We start from the raw sequence: 15587 nt of genomic DNA, 5'->3' as shown, positions 1-15587 counted from the left end.
AATAATTATGCATTGAATTGTATACTGATTGTGGTGCGACAGATGGTGTATACTTCCCAGGGGCGTAGACAACGGGGGGGATGAGGGGGATGCATCCCCCCCACCACACAAGGTGGGGGGGATGGCATGTACAATCATCCCCCCCAGGTTTTGGGGAATGATATTTGCTTACTTAATAAGTCATAATGATGATAATAATAGTAATAATAATAATGATAACAATTTTAATATTAATAATAATAATAATTATGATGATGATAATAATAATCCTCATCATTATTGTAATTGTGTTTATTGTTATTGGCCGCATTCACACGGTGAAAGCCAATTCAGACGGTAAAAAAAGAAGAAAATCTTACAAGTATTTTGTGGTTATCTTGTGGTTTGGAAACCACAAGATAACCACAAGATTAAGGCGCGGATCTACGGGGGGGGGTTAGGGGGTTTAAACCCCCCCTTTGGCGGCCCAAAAAACAAACAAAAAAAAGGGGGAAAAAAGAAAGAAAAAAGAAAAAAAAGAAAGAAAAAAGAACGCACGCTGGAGAGAAACCCTTTCAAGTGCAAATATTGTGAGAAGATATTCAACTCATCTGGTAACTTAACCAAACACATGATAACTCTGGATATAACTGTGTATTTAATTGTTACTTGATTTAAAAAGACGTTATCATGCACTGCTTTTTATGGTCTCCATTGTGTTAATAGATGCCAGGAAAACATCACTTACGGGGTTCAAATAAACACCCCCAAAAAAATCGGCTCGCCGCTTCGCGGCTCGTGGACGATGCTCCGCATCGTCATTATTGGTCAACCCCCCCTTAGCAAAAAGCTAGATCCGCCCCGAGTCATCCCCCCCAGGTGTACGAACCTGTCTACGCCACTGATACTTCCAAAATAAAGAAACAATTGCCCGACTTTGATAGTATTAGAGTTTCGATTATAAATTACTTCATAAACGAAATGTATATTGCAAATTCGAATTGTAGAAATAATAAATTCACAAGAAAATGGTTTCAATTCAGGAATTTGTTTACTTAAAATGATATTTTTTCTGTATTTGTTTTTCTTTCCATGAGTGTTAGAAACGAATTATTTATTTGTTCGTTTTCTGTTAACTCAACAGCTCAACAATACTTGTATCTGGAAAAGGCAATTTTATTTTATTTATGTTATGTAAATTACCTTGAATATATATTTTTGTATGTGTTTCAAATGAAAATCAATAAAATCCCTGTGGAGGGAAAAATATGAAGAAAAAAAAAGTACTTAACTCACTAAAGAAATCAACATATTGATGATTAAACAGATATGTGTGAATCATATTCTTCTTTAGAAGTACGAAGTTGATAAACATATTAACTTCTTTGTTTCTCCATGTTCACTTCCTGTGGAGATATTATTTAGAAATTTATTGATAGAAATAGATAAAGATATTGAAATGGTATTTTCGTCACAAAACAGTGCAATTTTGACCTGTCTCACATTAGCCGACTTTTATTCAACTTTATTCTTCATCCAAATCGCAGTTGTGTTTATACTCTGCCCCTCTTGAAAAAATTAGATTGAATCGAGGGCCCAAAGTGCTCTGATAGATCTTCTTCAAATCTCTTATTGACATGATATTGTTTATATTATTTGATAACAATTTGCCTATTTCACAAAAACTAGAAAATGTCTTTGGTGTCGTTTATAAAGGTTCAAGAGCATATTTTACATGGGTATAATATTTTCTTTTTAACGAATAGAAATGCCTTGTGTATTATCATTTTTTTTTAGATTTACATTTCTTTCTTTTCCAAGGATATTGTGATGAAAGGAATGACCATTGGGTTTTCACTTATTTAGGGAATATTGTCTGACTTAGTTCTCTGTAGAGAAGTGAAAAGAAGATCAGGAGAGCAGAGAGCAAGCCTCTACCTGAAGAAACCGCTGTGTGATGGCAGTCTATATGAGAGCAAGGAGTGTCTACAAAAATCTCTCTTAATGGTAGACTTGTAGATATGTTTTCGTGAATAGATATTCTTTTCTATTTATATGTATCCTCGATAGTTGTAAACACACATTTCAGTTTTTTAGCTACAACATGTGCGTCACTATATTCAATTTTTTTTCGAAATAAACCTTGAATTGAATAAGGGCGTCGTTTCTATATATAGGTGGTGGGTGTGTAGCAGGGTTGCCCACCCCCAATGATTTCGAGGTGATAATAGTTAGCTATGTATCATGATGCGAAGCATCTTGAAAATAATCGACGACCCTCTCACTGTATCTGTACATCAAGGCTTGACCTATATGATATTTCAATATCTAGCACGATATTGACTAAATAAAAAATATCTCCGGTCGCAACCTTTTCCTACATTCCTTAGATGTTATGTTTCATCTCATATCAAAAGTTTTTTGTAAGGTTTTTGGTTTGGGGAGCATTTGCACAAGCTTTGCTTTTTATTTATAGGCTCCTCACATTTTACATTGTATTAATGTATTTGTTGCCGGTTGAATCTACATTTGTCTCAAATTAACTTATTAACTTTACATTTTATACTTCATTCGTGTTTTTTTACCCGTATTGTTTTGTTACTCTTCAGTTTGTATGAATCTGAATGGGTGTTCTAAAATGAAAATGTGGAACAAAATTGAATATAGTTAAAAATTCAAATTACCTCTTTGGGCACTAAAACGATTGGACTCATCTATAGATAATCAATAGCAAAATGTAAAGACTAACGATGATGACCTCTTTTAGATGAGGTGGAGCTATTGCTCATTCTCATCATTATCACATCAACTACATGACAATGACATAATAAGCGAACTAAATTTGAAATGTTGCCACTTTCCCGACATTTTCTACTTTCTAGCAAAGTTTCACATTGATTTCTTGTCACGATCAGGGGACTCTATGAGCGAGGAATCAGACCGTATAATTATGCGCCAGATTGTCCACCTTTTTTCAATCAGTTTGTCTGATTTTTCTCCTCCTATAAAAAAAGGGGTTTTGGACCTGAATCGCCCCTCAAAATCATTCTTGACTTTGTTTCCGGGTTATTATTAAGTTTTCAGGGAACGCCCCCATTCACCGGGATAGCTGTCATGTTAATGGTGATCATGGTGATGTATAGGTTTGTATTACACATTTTAGAGGCTTTTATGGGAGACATCCATCGTCTTACTTTCATCGTTGGTTTCGTTCTTGTTTAAAATTGGCACCTCGACTAAGTGTCGTAATGAGTGCCAGTTGCCAGTTGAAAGGAGTCCAACGTCACAATTGGTCTTCGTAACGTGCTCAAGGGAATTAGTAACGGATCAATATTTTTAAAGATAGTTAATAATCCTCTAGGGAATAGTGATATAGTAAATTATACATTTTTTTTTTTTTAATATTTAAGAATAAATGGGATTTTTAAAATGAAGAATTTATCTTTTCGCACGATTCTCTATTATGTACGTGTATATAATTTGTTTAGCAATTTATTAGATTTATCTTTAAAGTTAGATTCATCTTTAAATTTGTTTTTAGCTGTCATTTGGTCAGTTATTTATACGTCAGTGTGGTTTGTAAAGTTCCTCATAATTATTTTGTGCAATCTAATAAGAAGTGGCGTACATCCGAGTCATCATCACTTTTCAAGAATGTTTGTTTGTCTGGTTTGGTTGCGTTTATTTCTTCTTCTTCTTGTTTGAAGCATTAATTTATTTGTATTATCTCGTTAGGGGCCCAGACCCATGTGGCACGAAACTCTTTCTCTATGCACATGACGATCGAACAAAAAAGCTTTATTCTCAAAATTTGGTTACTGAGTTGATTAAGAAATTTGTGAAGTAGAAACGATAATACATGCAAACTCAAATTAAAATTACTTTTTATGTACTGATCTTTAAAATGTGCCCAGAAAATACGAAATATTTTTAATGCGATAAAAAGTGTTACAATTTGTGAGATCTAATCTTTGATTTTCTGTATTTCCTTCTCTCGTTTTCTTTGTCACTGTTGAAAGTCTGCCATCAAACAGATGACATCACAATGATTCCTGAGATTCTAAGATCACGTGGTTTGGTTCTATCGTTCATCTTACGTGTATGGATGGATACAGTCTGAAAGGCAATGGAACGCTGCAATGTGTTCCAGGAGGATCACAGTTTTATCTGCTTTGGAACGATTCTATACCAACATGTGAAGAGGTTACAGGTAATACAAACAATTAAATCGTGCTTCGTAATAAAATTTAGCATATTCTAAGTTTTACAAGAAGAAAAGTACATTTCCTGTGCTGTAGTCAATGTCAGTGGTGGTAAATGATTGAAAGACTCTAATAGCGGCTTGATGAGCACACCAACACATGATATATTCGTATCTAATATGCGATACTTGGCTTAGGCTAGTCTTTATAATAATCATAAAAATATTCCTTTTTATGTTTCGTGTAATCACCCATTGTTCATATAAAGTGGTCATATTATGGTAATGGTTATGAAGCAAAATATCAAATTCTATTCCATGGACGAAAGCATCCTTTAGTTCAATATCATCGGGCTTAAAAGAGCAATCAGTTTCATTTTTTATCACTTTTTTGCGACTCACTGCTTTTTGAAGGTCCAGAAAAGTGACGTTTGTCCTCGTATCTTCAAAATGTTGTGTACAGTTGAAGAAAATACATATTGCTTATCTATGCATGTGCAATCTAGAATCCTAAAGAAAAGTGTGGGATTACAATTCTGAAAAGAAAATATTCTGACAACCAAGCAAAAGAAAAGGTTCTAACTTTTTTGGTAGGGGTCAAACATTTTATAACCATTGAATTCCTAAAGGGGCACGGACCCGGTGTGCCCCTACCCGCTTAAATCTTTACGTTATTCCATCTAATGCAGTGTATCAAAAAAGTCCAGAAGGGCAGTATACTTGATTTGAAGGAGTGTGTATATTTACATTGATTCACTTCTTATTATCACAGTGACAGACAAACCGACTGTCGTCACGGAACAATTCAAAGGTAAAATTCTAAATCTATAGTGTAGCCATTTTATGTTAACAATCTAAATAAGTTCATCATGTGGGCCTACTGCAGTGGGGGCCACACACTAAAATGGCATTTATTAACCATGCCTCTTCTAGCACAATCAACTACTGTATCACATAAGCAGTGTTTACTTGTAAACTCCTGTCATTCCATTCATTCAATTCATTTGTTTATTTTCATTTTCTTGATACTTTACCAAGTTACATGAATATAAAGCATTATATTAATATTTGTTTTCCTATGAGAAGCATTCTTTTCATATATTAGAGTAAATAGTAAATCTTCATAATAAGTGCATTCAAGACACAGCCATGATTCCAAAAATACACACTTCGAAACGTTTTAAAAACAATAGTACTTTATTTACTCTTCAGTTTATTTTTGTTTGTGATCTTTTTTCCCCTTTTTTCGGACAATTACAGAAGGCATCATGAAAATAATATCCACCTGGGGTGTGTGAGTGCGTAATTCTAGATAAGATAAAAAATAATAAAAATCAACGAGAGGGCATTCAACTACTTTTAAGTTTAAAAAAAAGGGCGGTATACATGATTTGACGAAGGAGTGTGAAAATATTTACATTGATTTACTTCTTATTATTACAGTGACAGACATACTGACTGTCGTCACGGACCAATTCAAAGGTAATATTCTAAATCTGTAGTGAGATCAAATTAAGTCAATCGTGTGGGCCTCCTGCAGTGGGGGTCACACCATTAGTTTATGGCTATGTGGGTTTGTAAAATGGCGTTTCGTTCAAGACGCCTCTTCTAGCACAATCAGCTATTAAATAAGCAGTGTTTTTATTCTAACCACTTTCATTTCATTCATTCACTTCATTCATTTATTTTCATTTCTGACACTTTAAAAACATAATTATAAAGGACTATATGAATATTTTTTCCAATGTGAAGTATTTTTTTTCTCATAAGTATGAGTAAATAGTGCATAAACATAATAGGTACATTCAAGACACAGCCGTGATGCAAAACTTACAACCTTTAGTATATTTTGTAAACAGTAGTACATTCTTTATTCTTCAGTTGATTTTTGCCTGTGATCTCTTTATATTGTTATTGTTTTTGGACAACGGAAGGCATCATGAGAATAATATCCATCAGATGTGTGTGTGTGCGTGTATGGATGATTATAGAAAACTGAACAAAAATAAATGAGAGGGCAGTAAACTAGTTAAAACCGAAATAATTTAACAGTTAATGGTAATTTATCATAAACTTTAGAGAAGGAATTTACTTGCAAACATCCGGTAGTTCTTACCATAACATTTTTATATTTTCTTTCATAGTTATAGTGATCAAGAAATCATGCACATAAGCATAGCTTGTACTTTTAATTGTTAAGTACATGTTGTGAATTACCTTTGTATAAAATAATATCAATCATTGCACAGCTAGGTAAGTTCAAATTAACTTATTTTATAAAAGTGAATTTTAAGAATTGCATAAAACCTCCGACGCTAAATTCATACAGCTTTCATCGCATTACGTTTATTTCCTGTTTATCAACCATGGGCTTTATGTATAGCCTTCTCCCTTCAATCTTATAGTGAAAGTGAAAATAAGAGATGGATACTCAAGTATCTATCTGTCTTTGTAAAAATGTTAAGTAGAAAGAAAACCTTTTTATACATCGTGAATAAGCAAGGATATGCATTTCAAAACCAAATAATTCTGAAGACCTCTTCGTTTTTTATTCACGTTGTTTTGATTATACGAGATCCTCTCAAGTCTGTCAATAAAATATAATTGTGGATTGATGAAGAGCAGTGATTTATCACATGACTACTAGTGATGGTATAGTAAAGCAAAATAAAAATGGAACCTACGATGATTAATTATGATAGTGTTACCGACAGTGATGATAGTGATAGTGATGATAGTGATGATAGTGATACCGATAGTGATGATAGTGTTACCGATAGTGATAATAATGATAACGATAGTGATAATAATGATAATGATAAAGATATTCATGATAATGATAATTATAACGATATTAATGATAACATTCGGATATTACAGTAAACTACTAACGAAGAAAACAGTAATAACTATTTTAATGTAGCACCATAATCAAAGCGCTTTTAAAACAGTGTTCCCCCAACCCCGTCAGTGGATTCAAGAATGGATTCAAAACAATGCACACTCTCCACTACATTTGGGAGCATTATTTTCGGCCATTTTACGGACAAGATCATGCCAAACCAACCACAATCGCATTTACATCCTATACCGAGTATCCACTTAACATCTATTCTTGGTGGAGAGAAACAACGTAAATGAAATGCCTTCCTCATGGACTGAAAGGACATTACTATATTGAAGAGACATTGTAATCATCATTGTATACAACCTTTCTAGATATATCATAAAGTTCATGCTATCTCATCGGAAATTACAGTGTATGATTTTTTTCGCATAATGAAGCCTGCCTATTATTATAGAAATACAACTAACTTCAAAAAGAAAAAGACGAAGAAAGATTTTCCCCCTTTTCTCCCAACAAATCATTTCTATTATCTCTTTTTTTGGCACTATTTTAGGATAAGATTCTGTCTAGTACGTGTTAGTTAGTTTGAAATCATTCAAAATGTATATCATTATCTCTGTTAGAAACATGTGTGAAAACATATTGTATTCCTAACTGGTAGGGAAAGAAGGTCTGTTTTACACCACAATTTACTTTATGGTGTAAAAATACATTGGACTGAGAAACATGGAAGTAAAGTATACCATACTTACACACAATGGGATGTGATACCAAATATGATGCATGCAATTTTCACAAACAACTTGAACATCTATTATTCATTCAGTTTCACTTTCTGATTAGTAGGTTAATTAATATGCATGCTGATAATAATTTATCGGGATAACTGAGCGTAATGTGAATCTGATGGGTCATATAAAACACCCCTTACTACAATGCAATGAGAATATAAATAATGTTAAAAGATTATTGCCTTTTAGAATAAACCGCTAAAATATACACTTTCGTAAAGATATAATTATTAATGCCAGGTGATTAAATAGTTTCGAATGTTATTTACTTTCTAGGTCTTTGTAGTTGTTTTGAACGAATAATAAAACTATTTGTGTAAGGAGTGCATGGTAAGCCGCTATGATAGTCCAAGCCGTCTTGTAATACAAAGCTTCCTTGTAGAATCGTTTGTTAGAACTTAAAAAGAACTCCACCCCCCCCCCTCCCCCTCTCCTCCGCCCCCTCTAAAAAAGGGGTATATTTTGTAAGGTAAATCATGCAGTTAATTGGGAGGATAGCCTTATAGTATCAACAGTGTCCATTTAGGAACGATAAATATGTTGAATATTACTATGTTTTGTTCTTGCTGCCGTTCGCACACCATCAAAGAAAGTCATCCTCTTCTGAAAGTGGAAATGCTTCCCAGTGAACAGGAGGCACACAGGAACGAAGGCCGATGAGGCCAAAATCTGCTGTTCGTTTTTCACGGTTTTGGGGTCTCGTAGAACTGACATTGGGAATCCAATGTAATAGGTCGATCGACTTCACAGTCAGTCCCTTAGATCTTCAGTCAATTCGGACTGTTTTGAGTCCACTCATTGTTTTTTCTTCGTTCTATTAATAATATTCTTCCCTTCAATATATATTGGAATGATTAGAATGGACTAACCATAAATAATTGCAAATTGTGTTCTTCCCGAGGGATACTCAGATTTGGTTTGGACGGGGGTGTGCCGCTCAAGCCTCGAAACCCCTATCCATTATTAGAGGTCATATTGGGGCATTTTTCGCGATTTTTTTTTTCCCACAATTTCCGGATGTTTTTCGGATGTTTGCATGGCTTGATGATGTTAATTTTGTATATCTCATCAAGGAAAGTATGCCTGAAGAAAAATATTTGCAACGAATGATGGGGGTTGAAAAAGAAAGACGTAACTCATTGTCACCATCTATTTCACAGTTTTCGACATTACGTCATCAGTACATATGGGAATGGCATCCACGCCCACCAAAGGTAAATAAATTGTGTTAAATGTTCGTCTTGTATTGTAAGGAACTTCCTTTCTAATGAAGGTAAATTCAGGAAACCCACTCCTGTGGAAAACCATCGACATAGTTTGACCTAATGTATATTTTGTTTTCAATAACGAATATATTCAAGATACCCCATGTCTTGTGATGGCATCTCCAAACTCACAAAAGTTAGACACGAGAATCACAATTCTCCATAAACAGTTACGGCTACATGATGTGAGGAGACAATCTAGCGACTGTTCTGACTGAACCCCAATATTGAACTGGTTCTGTCTCTTAAAATACTCTATAATTTCGATTTCTTGTACACTTATTATTCGGAGCTTCAGTCAGGAATATTTCACTTTCAACAATATTTATAACCTTAAACAGTTGCTTGAAAACACCTAGACCCACGATCATGACAATGGCGAAAATTATATTCCTTAATCTAAAGTATTTCGTTCATACACCAAATAAACAAAATTAATCAAAGTGATGTTAACGTCCATAAATTATAACATTTAGTTTTGAAATTTGAATCTTATATCATGTATACGCCACTTTTTCGCATTGCCAAGTTGAATTCAACAATGTTCCGGAATATACTCAAGGAAAGTCATTTTCTTTCTTATATCTCCCGGTTCATTATAAGTTCCTCCATATAGCAAGGAGTGCGTGCCACCTACCACACAAACTCTGGTCTTTATGGGCACCACTGGCGGACTGGCTGTTCTTCTCCTTTTCATAGCATCATGCTGGATAGTGTCTCGGATTCGAAGGCATCTTTCTACTAAACATGTGGCTAAAAAAGAGGTAATGAAGACACTCCCACACGCGGTCGTAGTATATCACTGTGGTATATTGGTGAAGGCTCTTGACTGGGTTAGATCTTGCATCGGTGCTTAATCCATGGACGAGGTGTTTTGCCCACATTTTGTCCCTTTCCAGCCATGTGTAAAATGCATACTTGGCAATGTTGGGGGTAATAGTAATTGCAGTGTCCGCAAGAAAAGCAGGCTGTTTTGGCTACCCTTGGTAAATAAGACCAACTTTTTATTATTTATTTTTTTATTCGATACCTCCTCTACCACCACCCCTCTTTTTTAAGTCTAAATTATTTTTTTTTAAAGGAAATTGATAATGCAGTTTCCGTTATTTCCTCTGTAACATATGAACATTCTTTCCTGTTTAAAGAAAAAATGGTATGTTTATAACTGATTTGCGCCTGACCCGAGTTTTCAGAGAATTATTATCCTCTCAGTAACTTTCATTTAGGTTTCTTGTACATTCGCATTAGACATTATAGCCACACATTGCTTGGTTATAAATTTGATTTGATTTATTTATATGTTTTATCTTTGTTTCAAGATAAGCATGTAGTTGGTGATTATCGATCCAATAATTAAGATAAAGCAATGTAATAAATTGGTATATCAGATAAAAATGTAAACATTGAAAAAACGATAATAACGGACCATTGGTGACTTGAATGTATACATTGAAATGGTGACACCTAAAGTGTCTTTAGGGACGAATATCGCAGAATTAACAACTATTGTTTAGGTTATAATTATGGGTTTAACTTGCGCCTCCACTCTGTTTTAGGTGACTCACACCTACCTCGACATGTCTAGATCTCTTCAAAGAGGTGACACACAAAACCAGGGGACAGCACTGAATGAAACTCTCTCCCGACCCCTCCCAGGAACTCAGTCACGAGATGAAGAAGATAAAGACACCAAGCATTTGAAACCTACTGTGGTATACTATGAAAGCATTCCATCGAACAAACTTAATGTGAATTACGAAAGCGCCACAGACACCGTACCAGCGGACAAGCTGGAGGGTCACTACGAGAGCGCCACCAATACTGTTCTTTCAGATCTTCCTGAAAGCACGTATGTAAATGCAGAAGATGAGGACCACTTAAAAGATGTGGAACAGGATGACTTTGGTTATATTCTTCCAAGCACTCAACCAATTCTAACAGTACCAAGCAACGTGTTACCAAGTCAAGTGAGGCAGTCAGGCGGTCAGTTTCGACCACGTCTTACCTATGATGAAGACGGTTATCTAGACCCTCGCTTATGAGATGTAAAATCTATCAGCCTTTCGGTTCCGAACAGAACCACACTCGATTGTCCTGTTATGAATTAGGTATGTGTGTCCCGATATAATTATCTGTGATAATACTGAAATAAATAGTAACGAGAATAATCATCCTTATAAATGACTTTCAAGATAATTTACAAAGCCTTTTTCTTTTAAATTTCACTGATTTCCGGAGATATCGATGTATGCATGTTAGCCGGGAAAGTTCAGATTGCAATAATGGAAGGACATCGTAAAGATTCTGTTATTTTTCAAGCCAATTTGAAATACTCACTGTGAAGTTTCATGTCAAGACTGGTTTGGAACATCGTGAAGTGCTATACGTGATAGTCTGATACAGTTAAGGCCAGGACAAATTCAATGTAAACGAAATAGAGAAAGTTGCTGAGAAATGCAGACTTTATAGAACAATGATGACGTTAGAGGTTGACAACCTAATTCCCGGCAATAACGGAAAGCCTTGTATGTTTTGTTTTATTACTCAGCAGTTGCAGATTTTCTTCCAGACTCAAATATTTGGTTGGAAATGAGTTTGATTCGGTTAAATTTTAGTTTTAACCGTTATTATAAGATAATCTATCTTAAAGGAAGAAAGCGATTCGTATCATCTTTTATAATGATTCACAATCATAAATATGCTATAAATATATAAAATTACAGCGACCAAATAATTTAGGGAATGATATTGATTAGAAGATAGTACGCATCACATTCAAAATCTGTAAATAGACACATTTAAATCCAACTATCCACATAGTACAATGATTAATCACGATGAATTTACTCGTGCGTCGGCAAGAAATTTAAGCCAAGAGTTGCTTGTTTTAAGAGGATTCATGATGAAGAAGATAAACTATCAAATTGCAAAGAGAAAAGGTAAACTCTCTTTCCATAATAAAAAATGGGATTGTGCTCCAACACTTTTTGATAAGTTTACTGTAAGCTAACATTGTTGACTTCTTCATTATACTACCAAAGCATATGCTCAAGCTAATTATTAATGTTTGTATTTTTTTGTATAAGTAATGTAAACGTTTTATTGTATCATTTCATGAAAGCTGCTTTTGTGAACCGGAAGGTACCAATAGCCCCAGGCACTCGCACCCACACCCGCTATGGCAATCGTGCCCTTTCTATTTGTGCCAAACTTCACCATGAAATACACGAGTCCCCAATGTTAGAAACCTTCAAGAGTAAACTTAAAACTTATCTGTTCAATATGTAATGTAATCATATTTCATTTTTCAATGTATAAAGCGCTATGTAAATATTAATTATTAGGAATTTGTTATCAGAATTATGTATCATGTTATTCATGTATAATATTGTTGTAACTTGTAGGTTAACATTACTTTGTATTTTTGTTAAGGGAACAAACAGTCTGGTTAAAAAAATCTCACTTTTTATTTTTAGTATTTAAGTGTTACTTTGATATTATGCTCTTCAACATTCAATTGCTGTTTTCATGATATTTTTAATATTTGTTTTGTATTTTAGGGCAAAGAAAATATCAGGTAAGCCAATAATCAGACCGGAAGTGGACAACTTTGATCCACAATTATTTTTAAAAAAATGTTGCACCTCATGATGTAACTGACAGTGTACTTGCTACCATCTATTGGCCTAGTAGGGTCAGGGCATTTGTGTACATTGCTAAGAAAGCTGCCTCCATGGAGGCACTCGAGTGCAACTGAACTTGCGATTGCAGGTCAATTAATCCCACTTTGAATCGAATTATGGGGAAACTGTGGTTGAAGTACCTTCATAATATGCTAATTATCTCTGAATTAGAAATTTTTGACAAAAATTGCTATAACTTGAAAAATATTCATCAGAATTACTTCAAAATTGGCCGTTACATTTGCTTTTATACAAAAAAAAACAATCCTATGATGGTTTTTGCACATACATACCTCACAAGCAAAATTACGTCCAATAATCATTCTAATTTCTGTTTTTTCTTTGAAATATTAGCATTTCATGTAAATGATGAAAATCATACAAACGGTGTCAGAGGATTCTTGTGCATAGCAAGTTCTATCAAAATCAAATAAAAGTGCTTTGATATTGTAAATACAATAACAGTAGTAGCACACAGAACAATCACTAATTCATGCCTTTGAGAAATTTGCATATAATTTGCATATTCAATGAGGGTAAATAAATTTCTCAAAAAGAATTAGATTCTCCATTGTCTCAGCTTTCCAGAAATGTATGGTTTATAGGACTTTACTTAATCAAGTAATAATTTATTCAGAATTCTTTATCAACTTGCATTTCACTGTACTTTATACCAGACTCGCTTAGAAAAATTGTATTAAGCGCTTTATAAATGTAATATATTATTATTATTATAAAATATCATCGAAATATTATTTACAAAACCAACATCGCAAGTATGAGCAAAAAGGGCAATTAATATCTCTAATTATGTATATATCTATAATTAAAAAGAAGTATCATTCGTGCATTGTACATAGTTCTGCATCAATTGTCATTAAGAAAGTCGTTCACTCTATTTCTATTATCTGGCATACAGTAGGTTATGGTTTCAAGACTTTCTGAGTATATTGACCGTACGGCGTGATTTAAGCTAATCATTTAGATATACTTCTGGTTATCAGTAGTACACTTCTGTTTAAATTTGTATGAAGCACTTCTCACGAAAATGTCGTAAGAGTAGTCATTCGTCATTTAAGAAAATGTAACATGAATTACATGAAATCTATTTGAAATCGTTGGTAAGTAAACCTAATGATTATTTAACAGGTAGAACCAAAGATTTATGCGTATTTATGCGTATACAATTTGCTTGTTGTTACGACGCTCCCAGAGCTTTACATTTTTAGTCACGAAGGCATATATTATTATTATAATTCAAAAAGATGTGAAAATGATGGAAATAATCCTTGTCGCAAAGTAGCAGCAATGACACCTGTTATCTGTTAAACTATTGCAAAAGACACGCGATTGATTGCGTGAAATCATAAAAATTATATTTAAATAATTTGAAAAATTGTATTACAAAATAATAATTTTTTTCGTCGTTAAACCATTTAATCAATTTGTCTTATGTTACTCATCAACCACCGCTATTCATATAATGAATACAAATAATGAAATTCACCCATCCAATTATAAGTGAGTTATTTGAAATTTGTACAACGAATAAATAAATTCTATCACCAAAACATTTCATCTATTTTCTTGTGCAAATAATATTGACTACTGTTATTTATATATATTAAATATAGGTTATAAATATGAATTCCTCGGTTAAATGCACTTACTTTCATTTAGCATTGAGAAATGTGTTTTTCCATTAAACTATCTGCTCGATATTCTTAAATGGAAAAGATGTCAATTTGTATGTAGAGTGTATATTGCCAGTGCAAAGAAAATGAAAAGAAACGAAAGGAAAGGAAATGGCAATTCACTGAAATTAAATATAGATGAGCTTTGGAAAATCTCAATGGTACATGTATTATCAAATAGAGTGGGTTTATCATGTAGATGCAGACTTTTCAAGAAAGATTAATACCAAGCAAAAAACCTGCCTATTCAAATTTACGCACCCCCAACAAAATTAGAGATATAATTGAAAACTAGCATTGATTGCAGGGTTTCAATATCACTTCCTTTCAAAGCTTCCGAAATATAGGAGAACAAATGTTGTGGCTCTCTGCAAATGTTAGCAACACAAGAGACAGCTATAAATTCTGTATACGCCATAATGTTAAAAATTGACATGTACGAAAATAAATCATAAATAATTTGATAGCTGCAGGAAGGAAAATATATGTTGAACGCAAAACAAAACAAAATATTTTTATAATAAAATCATAATATAGACCTACCTAATTTCTAGGTAATCTAAATCAAATAAAGGAAGTAGATAGTAGATCCTAAAAAGTTAGTTATATGAATTTCCCTAATCACTTAATGGTATTCATATTGCCTTTATTTGATTGAATTGACGATATGTGCGTTCAAATTAATTTCAAATCACTCAGGTTTCTCATTCTAGTCATATGGATGTTCACTTTTATCAACATAATATCAATATCAGGGATTTGCAAATCATTGATAAATTACGTGAATATCGTGAGTATCAGAACTTTTACACGGAACCCCAAAAATATAAAAAAATTCTAACAATGGGGTTCATACATCTCCTGTAATATAGGCATAGACATTAATTATTTGGTTTGTGATAAAAAAAACTAGTCGTTACAACACCTAGGGCCACATAGACTTAAATGGCAAAATTTTATCGAACATACTTTTCAACGCATTTACTGGACATACCGCATAGATTAAACAACTTCACCTCCTCCATTTCATCGCTTTTGAATGACTCTTAAGAATAAGATAATTTTAAACAAAAAAGACCGAACGGGGTTCAATTTACATCTTGGGCATCGGGAAGAATTCCTTCAT

The 15587-nt window shown here is 33.6% G+C and overlaps 1 protein-coding gene across 1 annotated transcript; it reads left to right on the top strand.

Annotated features, from left to right (window-relative positions):
* Positions 1–3503: 3503 nt before the first annotated feature.
* On the top strand, positions 3504–12437 carry LOC105445422. The gene is made up of 5 exons (XM_030974450.1): positions 3504–4189; positions 4953–4991; positions 8980–9033; positions 9688–9848; positions 10641–12437. The coding sequence occupies exons 1-5, from the start codon at positions 4081–4083 to the stop codon at positions 11124–11126; spliced, it is 849 nt and encodes a 282-aa protein (XP_030830310.1). The 5' UTR covers positions 3504–4080; the 3' UTR covers positions 11127–12437.
* Positions 12438–15587: the final 3150 nt, after the last annotated feature.

This window comes from Strongylocentrotus purpuratus, unplaced genomic scaffold (assembly GCF_000002235.5).
Source record: "Strongylocentrotus purpuratus isolate Spur 01 unplaced genomic scaffold, Spur_5.0 spur5_scaffold_7, whole genome shotgun sequence".
Classification (NCBI taxonomy): Eukaryota; Metazoa; Echinodermata; class Echinoidea; order Camarodonta; family Strongylocentrotidae; genus Strongylocentrotus; species Strongylocentrotus purpuratus.
Note: the sequence above shows the minus strand (reverse complement) of the source record. Positions and strands in the feature narration are given on the sequence as shown.

Excerpts from the sequence above, each read along its gene's own strand:
- LOC105445422 (XM_030974450.1), top strand. The coding sequence starts at position 4,081 with ATGGATGGATACAGTCTGAAAGGCAATGGAACGCTGCAATGTGTTCCA. Across the intron at positions 9,034-9,687 it reads GGCATCCACGCCCACCAAAG|TTCCTCCATATAGCAAGGAG; the intron begins GTAAATAAATTG and ends GTTCATTATAAG. Across the intron at positions 9,849-10,640 it reads AACATGTGGCTAAAAAAGAG|GTGACTCACACCTACCTCGA; the intron begins GTAATGAAGACA and ends ACTCTGTTTTAG.